At 38.5% G+C, this 18,204-nt stretch overlaps 1 protein-coding gene across 3 annotated transcripts in view; it reads right to left on the bottom strand.

Annotated features, from left to right (window-relative positions):
* CTNNBIP1 (catenin beta interacting protein 1) overlaps positions 1 to 18,204 on the bottom strand; it is a 32,841-nt gene that overhangs the window by 3,226 nt on the left and 11,411 nt on the right. For all 3 annotated transcript variants that reach the window (XM_054849839.1, XM_054849838.1, XM_054849840.1), the window contains 3 exons: positions 13,370 to 13,459; positions 10,405 to 10,526; positions 9,837 to 9,927 (listed from right to left, as the gene is read on the bottom strand). In XM_054849839.1, the coding sequence (XP_054705814.1) occupies positions 9,837 to 9,927; positions 10,405 to 10,500 (187 nt within the window). In that variant the 5' untranslated portion in view covers positions 10,501 to 10,526; positions 13,370 to 13,459. The remainder of the gene's footprint in view (positions 1 to 9,836; positions 9,928 to 10,404; positions 10,527 to 13,369; positions 13,460 to 18,204) is intronic.

Raw genomic sequence — 18,204 nt, 5'->3', positions numbered from 1 at the left:
TCTTTTGAGTGGGCATTTATAGTAGAAAGACCTGAATGGCTTGAGAATCATGGCTGATAAAGGCTTGTAAAGAATGTTCCACGCTAAGCTCTCATTCTTAAAAAAAAAATACCCTGAGATATATATAAAAGAAAAATCAGTTCTCTGGACTTCCTAACTATAGAGCATAGCCTAACAGGCACTTAAAGAGAAATGTCTTCAGGACAATATGGAAATAAAGATATATCATACAGTAGTGTCAAAGCAGTGGTTTAAATCAAGATCTCTAGTCTAGACAAGAACTGGAAAACCACCCTGAAGGGCTGAGTGCACTATTTTTAATTTCTGGTAAAAGTTTGATCCCTGAGAAAGTCACATAAAACTAAATGCTTTCTTTCATCTGTAGATCCTCTAACAGCATTCCTCTGATTAGAAAATATGATAAATCCTCCTCTAGTCACTGTCTGTAAAATTTCTAAAAATTATTTCTTCCATTCAAATGATCCCAAGTGCTTAAGTGCAACAGATGACTCACAATTACCATTTCAGCCTTCATTAATTAATTTGGTCTGCTTGGGATAATTTTGCTTAATAAGTTTTTCTTCAAAGCTCTCTTAAAGGATTAGACAAAGTAGGAAATGCCAAGAGCAACACTGACTGCCTGTTCCATTCAGGTGACTGATCAGGTCTACAGAATTCTCCTACTGGGGTTTGGAAAGTTCAAATTGAACTTGGATGGAGCATCAGCATGTAAAAAATTCTCCACTTCTACCTGAAGCATATCAAGAAGCAGATTTCAGCTTTGTGCCCCAGGCTAATTCTGCCTATATACCTGCACACAAGGTAGAAGAAAGAGGACTAATAAAAATTCCTCATCTGTTATATGAATTCCTTTTTTCAGTTATCTAATTTGCTCTTTAATTACAATATAGAAGGAAAAGTGGCCAAAAAAAGGGGTAGAAGGTTGTAAATTCCCCTTCTTTAAAAACTAAATCAAGTTTATGAAATGCAACTACATTTATTTTTATACACTTCATAATTTATTTGTTATACGTACTCAAAGGAGGAAATATTAAGGACCAAGCAGTAGTTTGTTTTTTATATGTAGGACCCCTATCTTATATAACTACATCAAAAACTGCTCTGATGCTCCCTCTTGCTAACACTCAGAAGCCCTGCAGTCATCTCCCTTTTCATCTCCTCCACAAACTGGTTTTTTCCTTGATCAAAACATAAATGATATATAGCACTAGGATTCAGCTCTGAATTAACAAGTTGCCACGTTGATTTTTCTTTTTTAAATGCGTAAGAATTACTAGTGTCTACAAAAAGAAGGATTTTATTTGCAAGGATTCTGAAAAACAAGTCTATGCTGAAAGCAAGAGGGAGTTATGATACTTAGAAGCATTAAGAAATCAAGGGGACATAATGCACTACCTATGCCACAGTATTTTACATCCATCCCCCATGAAATCGAGGAGGCTTTGCTATGCAAGTCCAGAGCAGCTGGAGTAGCCTAGCAACCGCAACATCACAGATGATGTCACATTAGCACACGAGATGAGCTAGATTACTTAACAGATGTTGATTGTTTTCTTGGGGTCTCCCCTTCCTAGTCTAAATATGAAAAAAATTCTTACAAGTTTCACGCAGAAAAGGAAATTTCATTCCAGATAATCATGCAACCCCATAAACACACAGGTCAATATTTCTGCCTGTCCTGAACAATTCCAGCTTTCGGCAGTGTTCCTATGCACAGCCTACTCTGCCGAGCACACAGCCGTTTCAAACGCATGATGAGCAGAAATAGCTTTCGGCACAAAGGACACTGGGAATTCTGCAGTTCATTTTGGCTTTCACAATGAAAATAGCTATCGCTGAAGAGCAGGTTCACACTCAGCTAGCTCCTGTTCTCATTTTCTAGGCCTGCCCGGCAGAGCTTCAATACCAGTGTCACTGTCAATACTGACTTCTGATAACTGGCTGTTTGCCTGGACTTTGAATAGGAGAAGAGAAGGAAGTACAAGAAATACGGCTTATCAATACAATAGGAAAACAGAAAAAGCCAAATTTTATAACAGTGTTCTATTTGGAGGAAAAAAAGAGTACAATCAAGAATACAGTGTAAAAGTCTGGAAATTGCTTGAATACCTATAGTATTCCTGAATTATTATGTGAATCCTAAAAGAACAAGCAGAACAGTGGATGGAGAGCGGGTCTAGAATTCAAGGTTTCGGTCTTTCACAGCCAAAGCTAACCACACGGGCAGCGCGCAGTACCCTTGTTTCACCACCAATGTAATTACGATAACTACAGTTTAAAAGTTACCCGAATTAGTGAACAAAGTGCATACGTTTGTTTTTATCATAACATCAAAACACATGCTTCCTCTCTGATGTTCTTTAGCACTTTATAATACATAGTTTCCCATACGGTACTTTTTAAGTAAAGATGGGCAATCAGTACAAGAACCAAGGTGGGTAAACAATTCATTAAGGAAAGATTATGAATTGTGTTTGAAAGGATAATCATTGGGCTGAAAAGGAGATTACGACTGCACTTTGTAAACAGCTGGCCTTTGCACCAATTTTACTTAATACTTTGATAAGTGATCCCGGAACAGAGAAGTAGTCACGTACTAATGAAATCTGATGGCAATACAAAGTTAGAAAGTTCCGCCAAAACACCAGGGAGCAGAAAAACAATATGCAGGAACGAACAGGATAGCAGTGAAGGCCAGGGGTGGCAAGAGGGGTTTAGCTATTCGTTTTAGAATAGAAGGAAGGAAAAAAAAAGAGAAAAAGATTAGAGTAATATATTTCTATGTCTCATGGTACAGTTTAAAACCAGATTAGTAAAGGATGGATTTTATACACAATTCTGAACAGTTTTATTTCCTGCTCCCTCCTCAGTTCCTTTTGTTATTTGGTAACATTGGCCAATGTTTTCATTTGCGGGAATTGCATGCAAACCAGCATTTGCAAGAGCCTCAAGCAATTGCCTTTAAAAAGACAATTTGATCTATCAAATAAAAGATAATAATACCTTCCAGGTAGACAAATAAGTAGGTGGATAACCTGAGGGCACAACACCCAACAGAACAACACCTTGCAGACAAGACTAAAGCCTATTCCAATTTCTTTTATTCCCACATTAAAGATCCAATTTTATCCTTAGTGAGGTGATATGTTATTACAAAGAGGAAGACGTTCTTTGTCCAAACAGCAGCCACACAGAAAGTTCTTGCAGGCTGTCAAATCTGACGCTAGCATGAACAGGACCATCTACTTCACACCAAACCCACAGGTTCCCAGACAATGTCAGCCCAGTCACTTTCAAGACACATATCGCTGCCCTCTGAGCATCACACCTCGTGGCCTTATTTTATACTCACTAACAAAAGAGACTTCATTATTCAGCACCTCTCTGTTCTCCGTGAGCACCATAACTCTTAACTGCGATATACAAGGCAATGGTATTTCCCAGAACCAGTTTGTTCAGGGGACTTACAAAAGGGAAGATAACTTCGCATCCGTAAGCCAAGCAGTTAATTTTAATATAACAATGCCACAACCTCTCGAACAGCAGTAGGTCCTACTGGTTTTAGCTGAGCATTTCAATGATCTGAAAACAGAATGGAAAACTTCTCTGCTGAACTTGGGCAAGGGTAAGAGCGCAGTATGCATCTCATCAGTGCCTCAACCTGCCAGAAGCCACTTACGAAGCGTGATCAGTTCTGAAGGTGTTCTGTAGCAAAAAAACCTGGGTGACATTTGTCCAGAAAAAGGTCATCCACATGTCTCAGCATAAAAGCACTTTTTGTTCAAGTCCAGTCCTACAACCCAAATTATCCAGAGCTAAATGAAACCAATCTAACAAGTCTGCTCATTAAGCAATTCTACAGCCGCCTGTGCTCATGTACAAATACAAACATTCCCAGAGAATAGAGCAGGGGTTTCTATGTGGTGAAAGGAAAGCAGGGATTAAAGTACTAGTGAATAGAGCTTCTGCTGCAGTCTCACTTGGCTCCCACAACGGATGTTTTCTTTCTAATCAAGTAAAAAAAAAAATAAAAAGCAGAGCACAGGTTATAAAGTTAAGCCGCACATTGCCAAAACCTTGCAACTAAGACAATAGGACGGTGAACAACATTTACTTTTAGCACATCCTTCACTGAGCTTTGCGCTTCCGGTAATTAACATATAGAACAATGAAAAAGGCACACTTATACCCGACCTTCCACATTCTATACACACAACTTCTCTCTCCACAGCTGTCCCTTTTCTGGGCACACATTTCTACACTGAAATAGAGACTTACATACACCCAACAAAACATTTCCCATCTTCTTTCATGAGCAAAGCATTAATTGCCACAAAGTTTCAGACATACAAATACTTCTCTCACTTCTCCTGCCTTACAATTTCCCACCCTCATCCTTCTGAGAAATTAACAATAATTAACTGGTAGGCCTATGTCCTATCTTAGGAAGCAACAGTGACAGTCTTACCCCACTAAGCTTCAAAAAAATCCTGCTGCGATTACGTTCTAATTGCAGTTGTTTGGATTGCTGAATTTAGTAGTTCTTTTACACCGCCTGGATTTCAGTCTTAGCAAGCCAAGACGATCTGAAGGTCAAATGACTTTACCACACAGCAGTCAAGACTGTAGATAGCCATTGAGCTCAGCACATGCAACTGCTAATCAGTTCACCTAAGTTTCAGAAAATTTCACCAAGATGACTGAAGCTAATGCTTTCCGCAGCGAGTACTCAGCTACAGTGACATCAAGGCAGCAGGGTACAGGCTGGATTAAAACCACACTACCTTAACACAAAGGAAGATGCTAACTCACACATCTAACAGCTGCTTTTTCCAAGTGTTCTTTGAAGGATGAACAGATACATACACCTGATTTGTCTGTAGTCAGCTGCAGAATTAAACCCAAGAAGCCCTTAGAGATCAAAAGGTTAAGCCTGTCATGAATTTCTGAAGGATGCCAAATTAAAAAAAGATTCTTTACTTCCTTCAAGACCTTTGTATGCACACATTTCTTCCATCACCTTCAAGCAATTATCTTCTAAATATTAACTTTTCTCTGAAATTCCCAGTATTAGTATCCTAGGCTGGCATTCTAAAAATACAACATGCACTGCTGAGAGGAGCACATTAAAACAAGCATTGTGTTCAAAAGAATAAAACTACACTGAGAAGATCTCCATCTCCGTTTCTCCACCACTATCTGATATTTCATGAGCATGGTCCCCGTCCTAACTCCAGAAGCAGCCTGGGTTCATTTTTAATGCCCTACCATCCAGAGAACACGTCTAACCCAGCCGAGGCACGTGTTCGCAGCTCAGCTTTGCCCTCCCCAAGGGACCAGCTTTCTTCAAGAACCAGCACGACACTCCTGTTGCTATAGGAACAACAGAGCTGTAATCACCAAGGTCTTAGTATAATTCACATATGATGCTTACTAGCTGCACAGCTTCCATTTACAGATTTGCCAGAGCAGCGACTTAAGAAAGCCAAGTGCTAGCCTACCATTTAGAAATGTAAGTAACCGGGAAACAGGAAATGTGGGTTTTTTTATGCAGGAGACGCTTCTGTGCATATAATTTCCTGAGAGGCATTTTGCTTGTATTAAAAATATGTGAGAAAACCTTAATTTCATCATTTCGTGCTCAAGAAACCTAATAAGTCTGAGCTGTGTGAGTCCTTGCTGCAATGCAGGGAAGACGACTAATATGTTAGTATCTCAAAACAGCTCATGATTACATCTACTCTCCAGCATATACACGGGTTGAATAGAGATGCCTTTGGGTTCCTCAGTTATTCTTGGAGCCATAAAAACAAAACAACAAACAGCTCACAGATGTCAGCTAAAAAGCTCCTTGAGTAAAGAAAAATGCTCTATATTTTGCACTTTCATATAGGTGTTAACAACATTACAGCAACGATCAAAAATTAAAATGGTTATAAAAAAATGTGAGCATGACATTAATGTTTAGTCTCTTAATGAATACTAAATTTAAGTATTAATTACTTCAGCTTAGAGTTTTATAACTGTTGTTCAGGCTTTCCTGGGTTACTGAGATCTCACCCCCTCTGCTAGCAGTTAATCTTTCAATGGAAATAAAGTATTTTTAATACATCGGACAAGCCTCATAACTGTCATCAATGCAAGATGACTGTCTGGATCAGTTGAAGAGAATGGGTGAACAGGTCAATGTACTAATAAAAATGGCCAAAATACCCAGCTATGAACAGAATCCAGACATCTGAATTGCCTAAATGTTCCTTGCTCCCGGAGGACTGCAGCCTGTGTTAGGGAAACAGCACCTCTGGAGAAGCGTATCAAAGTCAACACACTGAGGGACTAAGCACTTCCTGAGATTCCGGAATACACTGAAAAGAAAGGGTAAATAGAGCTGGAATTAAAATAGAAAAAAAAAAAAAGACAAAAAAAAGACAAGACTATTTTAAGACTGGAGCACACGTTCTTGTCATTCAAGACCCTTTCACAGATCTGTTACTTTAACATACGTTGTGGCTGTGAATGTAAAGAGTTTAGAACACATACTAGAATGATTTGCATTAATTTCAATTTGGTATCTGCTACAGCACGTTAGAGCGCCCTGGACATGTGTCATTATTACCTGATTTACACAAAGATATTCAGTAATGCAATCAGAATAACTTTGAGCTTCCTGTCAGGAACAGAAGATTCGCTTCAACAGTATACAATGTAGATGCTTCAAGAGTGAAGATGTTCCAAATGTATGTTTCAAATGTAAAAGGAGATTTGTAAACAATCCTAAAACACAGTGATTTTGTACAACTGAACTGATGAATTCCTTTTGAAAGCAAGATGGGAAATAAAAAGATAGAGTTTAATTTCTCCTATTCCTATAAAAATAAGCACAAACTGAAGGGGAGTCTTAGACCTCCAGTTTGCTTAAAAGTTACAGAGGCATTCTAAGATTCTTCTGGATCAAAATTAGCAATTAACTCGTATTGCTGAACCCTAGGACAGTAAGCAGAGTATCATGGAGGAACTTTAAATGTCAGAGATATTGTTATTAATTGTGGCTAACTGAAGGTTTATGGCACAAGCACTTGAATTCAGCAGGGAAAAGCATAAACTTCTTTCTTCAATGCACTGTCACGTTGCTGCAAATATATATTTGACACATAGGTTGCAGTGACTCCCTGTGGTCAAACAAATAGACTCAACAAAGAAGCTGACAGATCTTTATCGGAAACCATAGTAGGGAGCGCTGTACAGTGATAAACTCAGCAGTCCTACCTCAGGTAATTACCTATGAGGCCATCAGCCAGCTGTTCTAAACCAGTATTTCATGGATGCACAACAAAGAAAAGCATAAAAATTGTAATAGAGACTGTGATACACTCACAAAATTCTAGATCATCCATCCTCTATGCTCTTCTCAAGGAAAAAAAAAAAAGGGGAAAAAAATGACCTTCCTGTAATTCTGGAGCCAGACTACAGCATTTTTAAGTGACACACAAAATTTCACAGGTCTATAACAAAGCTTTTATAGTGCTAAGGCCAAGAATGTCATTCCCTTTTTTGGAACAAAATGGAGGTACGAAATCAGCTTTCTGTCTTTTGCGTGCCTGCTGGAGGAAAATGACTCTAAAGATAGGTCTGGGACAAGTTAGGCTGAGCACAATCTGTCCTGCTATTGGAAAAAAAGATTGTGAAATCCACTAACATACTAACTCTTTGTAAGTTACTCCCTAAATAACGCACCTTTTAGCTGTTGCGCAAGACAAACTGCATAAAGGAAAAAAAAAATCCTCCAGAGGAGATTCAATGAACACAGCAAAAACTAGGGAAGAAGATTCCTTTAAGCAATCTTGAAGAACACAAAACACTCAAGTACCTCAGTGGGTGGACTTGGGACGGGGTTTTGCAGCACAAGATAATGCCACCTAGTGGAGATGGAATCTCCCTTGAGATGCCAAATTGGACACCTATGCAATTTGTATTCTCTATTTCCAACGCTTTCGTAGCGGACCCTTCCTGTTTCACCAACACCAGGATATAGAAAAGGTCCAGACAGACAGCAGTGATTGCTGCTGCACGAGCCACCACACCTAAGAGCAACATTATCATAACTGACTGTTAGAAATCTGGATAGATTTCTAAGGAAATGAAAGTCCTAAGCAATAAATTGTAGTTGCTTATGTCTAGACAGCATACTACAGCTATCTTTCTCCAAAGGAAAAAATATTTGGCTAGGTTTCCTCATTTTCATTTGTTCTTTATGCTATTCGTTGCTTAATTTGGAGAGGTGACATATCTGAATATGAAAAGAACCAACATCCTTTCCCACTTCTCTAAATATTTAACTATTTTCCTTCTTTGTTCTTTTTGCCCCTACCAAGAAAAATCATAACGGTCAGATCACCAGCTTAATTATGATTTGGGAGGATCAAAGGTAGATTGTGGGGTCAAATCTCCCAGGAAAGACAGCAGTGTCTTGGATCAAAGCAAGCATCAACAGGGAGGACTTCATTTCCCTATGGACAAAGTTTTAAGAATCTTCAAGGACTTTACGAAAATCATGACAGAGAAATCCGTTAGCATCTGTTCAAATATGGGACAAAGACAACTTTTTGAACAATGTATGAAGCTCTCATGTTTCCTGTATTGCATGATTAGTGAGTCTAGAAGCAGACTAAGTAACTGTTGGTGTCTCTTTCGATTACATTGAAAAGTTATGTCAAAATTCAATTTTTTGAGTCTTCAAAGCCCTCTGCAAAGTGAGAAAATATAATTTTACAGACAATAAAACCAGACAGTTTAGACAGGAAATTGAGATCAAGCTGTGCAGGAGCACAGCTGTACAAAATATCTGTGTCCCCTGGCTGGACTTCTGTTTTCATTATCTCTTCTTTGCCAAAGTGCAGGTAATTCAGCATATATTTTCACTGTGAGAAATCGAACTACTCTAGGGATAATGCTGAAAAATGCCAACTGCCACTAAAGACAGTCTTTCTTAAGTGAATATTTCCACCTCTGTTTCTGATGAGAAACTGGCAAATTTTCACTTTAGATTGGCAGAAAAGTTTAAGAATTCTGAGCCAAAATATACAAATAGATCCATCTCCATCAATCCCCCAGCTATGCGAGGAATGAACACACAGGCTTAAAACTGAAAAGCAAGTTTGTGCAGGTTGTGTTTCTAATGGTTTTCTAAATGTCTTAGATCTATATTAAACTTCTGCTCAACTCAGTTTGTTCTGGCATACGAGTCTTACAATTTTCCTTCAATACCAAATTCTACATTATGAATGTGATCTGGCATGAGGCCTATGAAAGGGAGGAAAAAAAAAAACCGAGAAAGAAACACTCAGGTTCAGAAGAGATTAGTAGATTCAGAGTCGTACCACACAATTGTTTACCAAGACTTTCACAAAGAATTCACAAAAGCAGCATACTTCATACTTCCCCTTAATGGCAATATAAACAAACCAAAGCAGATTTGTAAACTTATATCATGTCTACTACTCTTGTCCAGGAATTAATTATGTTGTGCAAATTAAAGAAATGCAATGGGAAACAAATTCCTTCAATGCTCTTCATCCTAATGAATCTTAGGCATAGCCAAGCCTGACTTTACCTGTTAAAATAAAACCACCTGTGGAACAGTACACTCCAGTTCTCTTCCAAAGATTATAGCAGGCAATGACTTGCATATCTTAGATTGCGGGATGGGTTTAAGTAGGTGGCATATTATTACAGAAATACTAGAACCTAAAATTGGAATTTTCTGAGACTGTACTCACAGATTGAATAAAGACAAGGCAAACAAATCCAGTACTCACCCTGATCAATTGAGTGTTGAGGAAGCTGGCTAAGTTGGCTATTCACTACACCTGCATATGTGCGCAAGAACTCCTCTTCACTAGCAGTCAGCTGGAAACGTACAAAGAGTTAGTCAGCAAAAAGGAAAATGAAGACTGAAGATATTAACTCCCACTTCTCAATAAGAAATGTCACAGTTGTCTCTACTCTTCAACAGTTTCATCAACTGTTATTTGTGCAAACTATGCCATCAGCAAGGACACAGCAGCAAACTGGTACATCGTGCGTTCATGGAGAGATTCGCCGTAAAAAAGTTTCTTTGTTTTGCTGGTTTTCCAATAATGAAAAATTTTACTGTATATAGAGAAATGATCAGATGCTCAGATTTCGTTTCAGGCATCGCAAGCCTCATAATATTTAAGCAAAACCCAATTGTATTTAACTGCAGATAACGGTTAAATCAATGACAGCTAAAGCAATTCGGCGATAAAACCAGACCATCACCTGCCCATCTCGGTAAGCACTATCCCAGTTACTACAAAATTGTCTGAAAAGCCACAAAATATGGGCTACGACAGTGCATCTTACATTTGATCCCATCTTCCTCAGCATGAGTAGGACTCTCACTTTCTGCTGAATATACATCTCCTCCGGACTCTTTCCGGGGACGCCCTCTCGGTTCATTCCCCTCCTGCCAGCTCCTGGATTTCCTGAAGATATAAGATCAGAAAAAGACAAACTGAAATAGGTAATGGGGTATAATAGGAATAATAGGAGAAGTTTAATTTCCAGTCTACCTATTTTTCACCACTAGGCAGACCACTTAATAGCCTGGCAGAGTGAGGAATCACACGCTTCATCAGAGAAATCCTTAAAAATTTGAACAGTTAAATTGGGCCTTACATATGCAACTCAAATACATTCAAAGAGGCTGATGTTCACATCCCTACTAGCTTATTATCTGTTGTTACATTACTGCATGAGTAGAAAAAGAGAATTCTAACAACTAGATGAAAGAATCACCCTGACAGAAGAGTCGGTGCTTTCAGTTTTTTCCCTATAAATAAGCACAATCAGTATGAAAATAGGATGCAGAATGCACAGCCATCGAGCCTACAATGGCTAAATAAAAGCTGGATGAAATCTAAAGTCTTAAGTCTTTCTCCTCTCTCTCTTTTTTTGTTCTTTTTCCTTTATGTATTATATAAAAGGTCACTGCACTTTTGTGAAAGTTAATAAAATTTATTAAATAGTTTTGGAGAGAAAGAAAAGCTCAGAGGAGCAGAGGAAGAGTAGAGTTTATCATCCTTTCTTGTATCATTTAAAAGCTGAAGTTTTGCTTCTCTATTTTAATAAAAAATAATTACCTTATGGAATAAACAGACTATGCTATCTAAATTCTGTAGCACAGAGCATGATTATACTTTGTTGTCTGAGTATCTGGCAATTATTTAAGTTCTACAGTATCAAGACAAAAAAAAAACTGTTCAGGCATACTCTTCAGCTGCTATTAAAAATTATCTTGGAGCATTTTTATTAAGTCAATAATAGTAAAAACCTTAACTTCGAATTTAGAAATAACAGTGCTTCAAATAATACACTAGTACAGCAGCGTAACAAACTAACCCAACCTCTTAGATATACTGTGTGCTGGAGAACCGTAACCCCTGCTAAGGAATCTGTGGATGGAGGTGTAAGCCAGCCACTCGGTCACTGAGCACAGCCTGGAGAAGCGGCTCCAGAACAGTTCTACAATTAGTTTTTGTTCACAGAACTGGGTCTGACCTTACACTAAGTTATAAATCTGCTTTTCTGAACCTTAGTAACCAAGGGAATACACTACACACAAGGCTTAGTGAAGACTCTATCACAGCAGGTTCAAACACACTTTTTCCACTGTGATGTTTTCCTGTAGTCATTACCAATCTCTCCCCTCACTTTATTTTCATTATTACTTCTAAGGGAAAGTAATCTGGGTGTGGAAACAGTTTAAAATTACACATAGGCCCTCCTGAGTGAGTCAGAAGTAATGCAAACTTACACAGCAGCTGCTGGGATAGGCTTTATCACCCACGTTACTTAGCATGAAGAAAACAGTAGTACAAAGTGGAGAAAGCTCTATTGCCAGTCCTACTTGAATAAGTTTCAGTGGGAAGACTTGCATTATGCTGATTTGCTATAGATGGTTCTGCTTGGAAACTTGCAGCTTGTAAATGTGCGATGTGATCATGTGTTTTTTCCCTATAATCAGCAAACTGCTTTCTGAAGGGGGAATAAAGCAATGCCATATTTTTGTATATAACTCAAATAAGTAGATTGGATTATGCTACTAAGCGTATACTCCACAGTGCAATTTACTGAGTGCTAACAGGTGATATCAATAGTAAGATAACGAACAAAACAAGACAGTGAGCAAGAGACATTAAGTTGTGCACATCCAGAGACTGATAAAACAAGAAACATTTATCAAGATACCAACTAAGTCTGAAAGGTTGTGACTGGTTCTTAATATTATACTAATACATACTTTTTTTTTTAATGTTGTTATTTGAAGAAAGAAGGTGCAGTACTAGTAGCCAAAGAAATAGATTTAGAAAAGAAAAAGCAGAAGAGCAAAAACCTGAAATGTGGTAACGCACCTATAATTTAAAACCAGAACAAATTATATGGGATATCTATCAATAGGTGTCACCACACACAAACACCAAGAAAATGCCACAGCTGCCCCCCATGCCAGTGAGGAAGACCACATTTCAGCGTTCCTCTACACATCAGATTTTACAAGAAATCTGTAGTCTATACATGTCATTATTCATTGTTTTTCATCACAATAGTCTTCCAGGTATTTATTAATTTTTCAAACTTTAAAAATGGATGATGGAAATTCCTATCTAAACCTGGTTCTTCTAAAGTAAACATCAGCCAAGAAAGATTTATCAAGAAGGAAGGATAAAAATGCTAAAGCCTAACCCATTCAGTGAATGCTTCACAAAGTAAGCAACATGGGGAAAAAAGTACTCAATATGGCTCAAAATCTATCAAAAATATATGTATAAAGAGGTTAAATGAAGATTACAGAGCAACAGCGCTTTGCTCTTCATACACTGCACAATTGGTTTGTGTGATAGCCTCAGTCTCCACAGCTTTTCCTATTTGATGACATCAAAGTAGAAAGACAAAAGTCTTACGACAGTACTGAGACTCCAGCATGAAAAAAAACATCTCTCTGTTCCTGTTACATAAAGCTTTTGTAAGACATGGTTCAGAGTGACAATACTACCCAGCATATATTACATCAGCAAATTGCCACAAGCCCTAACAAAGCTAGTCTATGCCCCAAAGACAGCACAATCCCTATGAAGGACTGAAAAAATCTTATCAAAGTACTTAACAACTTTGCTTTCTCAAGAAACCCACATTAATGTGCTATACATACTGAAATGCTACTTAGGCAGAATTTCCCTAACCCTACAATTCTTTCTGACACACAGATGAAGTCATCGTCCCCCCACTGCCAACCAATAAAACATCAGAGATTTCCCTGCCAACATACCTGCTTCTAAAAACCACAGAAGATCAGATAATCCACGTGTTCAGTCCCAATTAACGACTGTAGCTGGGAAAAATGTATGAGGAACCTGCCCTGTGAAAACAAATGAGCAAAGCATTACAGAAATATACAAAGCTGAAAACCAGAAAGACCCTTCATTCAATATACTTTGAATCACAGTCTGCTTTAGAGCACAGTCTAGCCAAAATTCATAAAACTGTAGGCTTCTCTGGAGCTTGTAGACCCTTTAAAAAGAGTAGGTTTTTTAAAGGTCAAGTCATTCTTCATCTGCAAGATTTACACTCTGACCATACCAATGACATTCTCAATCACTTGAGAATGGAGTGCATTCAAGCTTTGCATTCTTTAAGAAGCTTTCAGCATAAAACCAAACTCCCCGGAAAAAAAACAAAAAATGTTGTGACATGCAATTTCTTCTAGTAAAAAAAAAAAATAATAGGCGTAGCTTACCAAGGATTTGAGGAAAACTAGAGAGAAATGTAAAGCATGCTGATTTTGACCAAAATTACTGTTTTCAACTATGCATATATTATCTGAGTATAGCAATTATGAAGACTGGCACTTGGAGGCTGGGCTGGAAAACCCTTTACGCAGAATTTTTCAGACCAACCTCACTGTTCAGTTGCCAACAGCTAACAGTTATAGGCTTTTTTTTTTTTTAAGAGTCATAATGTATTGTAGAACATGTTTTACAACTGACACTAGGTATCAGGGCATGGTCTAAGAATTTATAACTCTTCCTATGCATCGCATTAGCCTCTAAGACAAGCAGCTCAATCTCACAAATGAAATGACGGTTCAAGCCCTCTGTAATGTACAATGAAACAGCAAGTGCCTGCTATTCAGGACAGCATTGCAGCTAGAATCATGTAATTAATAGCATAAGTTGCTGTACTTAATTAAGAGTTTCTGATTAGGGAAGATATTTATACCTGCACCATTTGTTAATAAAGTCCAGCTTAAATTTACCAAACAGACTTGTCATGGTCAACAAGCGAAGGCAGATCTAGACTAACTCAATTTTTTTCATGCCTGTTCACTTCCCATGCAGATGTCATTATTAGCAGGGAAACAAGACGGGAGTAGAGGCACTCAGCCATTCTGTACGCTGGGGTCATCAGACCAATGCCGAATCCAAAATACCTGCTAGCTTCACCCATAGGTTCTCTACAGTGTTTCTTACTAACAAGTGCTGGAAGCAGCTGAGCTTTACCAATGGCTTAAAAGAATCATTTCACCTCTCTGGAGGAGAGAAATTGCCTGCTCTGAAAGGATTATTTAAGCCCTACCTCACTAATTAGTTCCCACTGTTCTTGCCCTCTAAATATGCAATGCACTCCCAAGAAAGATTATCTACAGCACTGACAACAGGACCATTTGCAGTAACTAATTGCTGTTCTCATTTCTACAGACTTCAAAGACACCTCCCCACCACCGCCACCACTGTACAAATACTCACCACACAACTGGGCAAACTCCTTCCTAAGGAAAAAGATTAGAGCATGGGAAATAACCACTTCTGAGATGCACTTCTGTCCTACTGACAGTAACAGCATATTTATAGTTACCATTGAAATTCCCCACACACACCCCAAATAGCAAATAGCAGCAATATTTAACACCAAATACAAATGAAAACAGAAAGATCAAATGTTTTCCTAACCCTATTCAGAGGGTTTTCCTAACCCTAAATTCAGAGGAATTGAGCTGAGAACCAAAACAGCCTCCGCAGACGGGCCATTTTCATGACCAGCCAGAAGGCTTATATCGCAGACAGTTTCAAGCCAAAGTCTAGTCCCTCTACAAGGCTCTCCAAACACACCGTCTTTGCCTGATCCATGTGGTTGCCCCCAGTTAAACTCACCTCACCACTGTCACAACAAACACTTGGTTGGAGCACCAAGCTTGCGCACAAGAACTTGAGAACTTCTCTGCTAAACCATAGGGCACGTCCTATGAATAACAAGCACCTTTACTGCTAAAAGCTCAAAAAAATGACTGGAGTAAGTAAAAATAACCAACAGGTTTCACTGCTTTTTCTTAAAACTATGAGAACAAAATAAGACTAAAAGGGCTAGTAACCAGTCCAAAGCTACACAACGGTTCTCCTACCAACTTGTTCCTATCTATTTGAAACGGCAACTCACACTTCCAACATTTTCAACTACACATCGACATTTCCACATTCATCTCTAATGAACCCTAAGAAATAAGATCTAAAAATATTTTGCAACTGTGTATTTTGGGGGTGGGAGGGAAGAAGTGCAAAATATGAGAAAGAGTTTAGCAAGACAGCTGAGGAACAGCTGAATCACTACTAGCATGAGTTCTGCTCACAATCTTAAGATTCCCAGTAGACCTGTGCACTACACAACTATCCATTCCTGAAGCATTTCTCAGGTCAGGTAATTCTTTGCCTCAGTTGCAATTACCAGTGCTGAATTCTGCTTCTTTGCTCACCTATATCCACCTTCTATTCTGAAAGGTCAGAACACTGGGGTTTTTTGCCTGTGCTCAGTTCCACTTTTTTGCCCTGCTGTCTAAAAAGTGGTGACTGCTTCATTTAGTTTATTAATGGACTTCAGTAGGTCTGTATCACTTTACACTCACACAAGCCTCTCTACAATTACAAAGGTAGCACAAAGAGCTGCTTGGACTCAGCACACCAATCAACACTTCTGCCACGGAAAGTAAGATTTTCTTCTGACCACGAGGTTCTGTCAAAGCCAAAAGTTCATACCACGTACTCCCACAAGAATGAGAAAAAAATAAATAAATGAACACTTTCCAACTTAGGTGTCACTAGAATACAAGAATAAAACCATTTCACAAACTTACAATCAAAATCCATCTTACCCCAATAGGCTTACATTCCCAGCCAGGATTTAAGAGCAGATAAACCCATGCAAGGTCCTTTACCATGGAAATGAAATGAAACCTACTCTAAGCACAAAGACTCCAGTTTCAATCCATCCTTACCCTTCTGTCCTAAATAATTCTACTTCCTTACAATGGTTTACACTCTGGTCAGAGATTGCTACAAAGATTATTTTTTAACGTACAGAAAATTTTAAATGCAGTAAAGTAATGTTTACAAGTTCAGAGATGTCCATCTGGGAGATTGAAAAAGGTCAAAGTTGTAGCTTTAGGTTCTATCACTTAAGAGATCATGCTGCTTCCCCAAACACTGCTAGGTTAAATGCATTTTTAAGTTAAAAGATAAGGCACATTAATTCAGAAGAATCATGTTTTTAAAGTACATGTCACTGAATTACAACAGCATAAGGAAACTGAACCAGCATCAGGATGCAACATACCAAATGCAGGACACTGCCAGTCAAATGTCAGCTGATCAAAGATAAAAACAAATTTTGTACACCCTGTACATCATAAACAAACTTTTAGCAAAAGCACAATGAATCCTAGTGTGTATAGTTAAAACACAACTAATTTATTTACCTATTCTTGCCAGATACATTGCATATGAGAAACATTCCCTGAAAGACAACATTTCAATCTGTATTTTCAGCACAAAAAGCCAGACAGGGAGATAGAAAAACAAGAATCACTGTGTACTGGACTGAAGGAATCCCCACAGCATTAACAGAACTCAACTGAAAAGCTGTTCATTCAAAAGAATGAATAGCCAAAGCTATTCAGAAGCCCAGTTACAAGTTCACTCATACTTACTGGCCTAAGCGAAGAAATACTGGGGTCTCAGCTGAATTTCTGGTAATCGGATCCTGAATGACTAGCACTAAAGGAAGAGATGCCAAAAGCTGATGAAGCCATACGGAACGCGCTGTTCTATTAAGTTTGGAACTGGTCTCTCCAGGTAAGGGTGAGGCAGATGTGCAAAGCCAACAGGAAAGTTGGCACCGCCAATACCTTATCTATTTTGCAGCTAAGCACAGTTCTACTCTCCAATGCCACTATTCAATTCCTTTCTCACAAAAAAGACTAACCTGTGCATTTCAAAAATTGTGGTTTTCGTCTGAAATGATTACATTCATTCACTAAACTGTGTTAAAAGACCAGATCCTACAAGCTTGTCCTGTTGCATCCAATACACTGCAAATGGACATAATTGGGTCACCTAATTTTCCCTTGTTTGGCAGGCACAGGGAATGAAATTTAGTTCTCATTTATTTTTAATATGATTCACAAGACAGAATAATAAATGAGAAAGATCTATATGTTACAGCCAAAACTGCCAGCTTTGCCAAAGCAATAAATTTGGGTTTAAAACCATTCCCTCCCCTTCCCAAGCAGTAAACGAGGTTGGTCAGTAAACAAATGGAAAAGCTGTCCTGTTCTTCAGCACTTCATTCCCCATGCTGCCTGCAGAAGGGCTGGGTGAGGATCGCAGGAATGCCTTCTGCTTTGCAAGGCCCAACATGTGGACGGGGCAGAGTCAAGCACGCCTGACATCCCTGTTCTGATCCCCGCTTGTCTGCCTACCAAACCCGTCTCTTTGGCTGAGGAGAGTATGTGCAACCCTGTAAAGCAAAAGAAAGTGTAAATATCACTTTAATGCAAACCACAATAGATTGAAGTTATACTTTCTAGCAAGGCAGTAAGTTAGACATGAGAGTAAACTGGACATGTTTTGGAATCAGAAGATGTAGGTATGTCTACAGTGAAAAACAGTTGGGCTACTTTACAACTATGTTACCAAAGTAGAAGGGGATTAAGTATTTTTAACTTTTCCACTACCATTAAGAGATGCCTCCCTACCTCTCCACATTGTTACTTGTCCTGAGAAGTTTATAATGAAAATAAAATATAAACCTTCCCAAAAACAAATTAAAAGACCA

The sequence above is a fragment of the Grus americana genome, chromosome 21, assembly GCF_028858705.1.
Source record: "Grus americana isolate bGruAme1 chromosome 21, bGruAme1.mat, whole genome shotgun sequence".
NCBI lineage: Eukaryota > Metazoa > Chordata > Aves > Gruiformes > Gruidae > Grus > Grus americana.
Note: the sequence above shows the minus strand (reverse complement) of the source record. Positions and strands in the feature narration are given on the sequence as shown.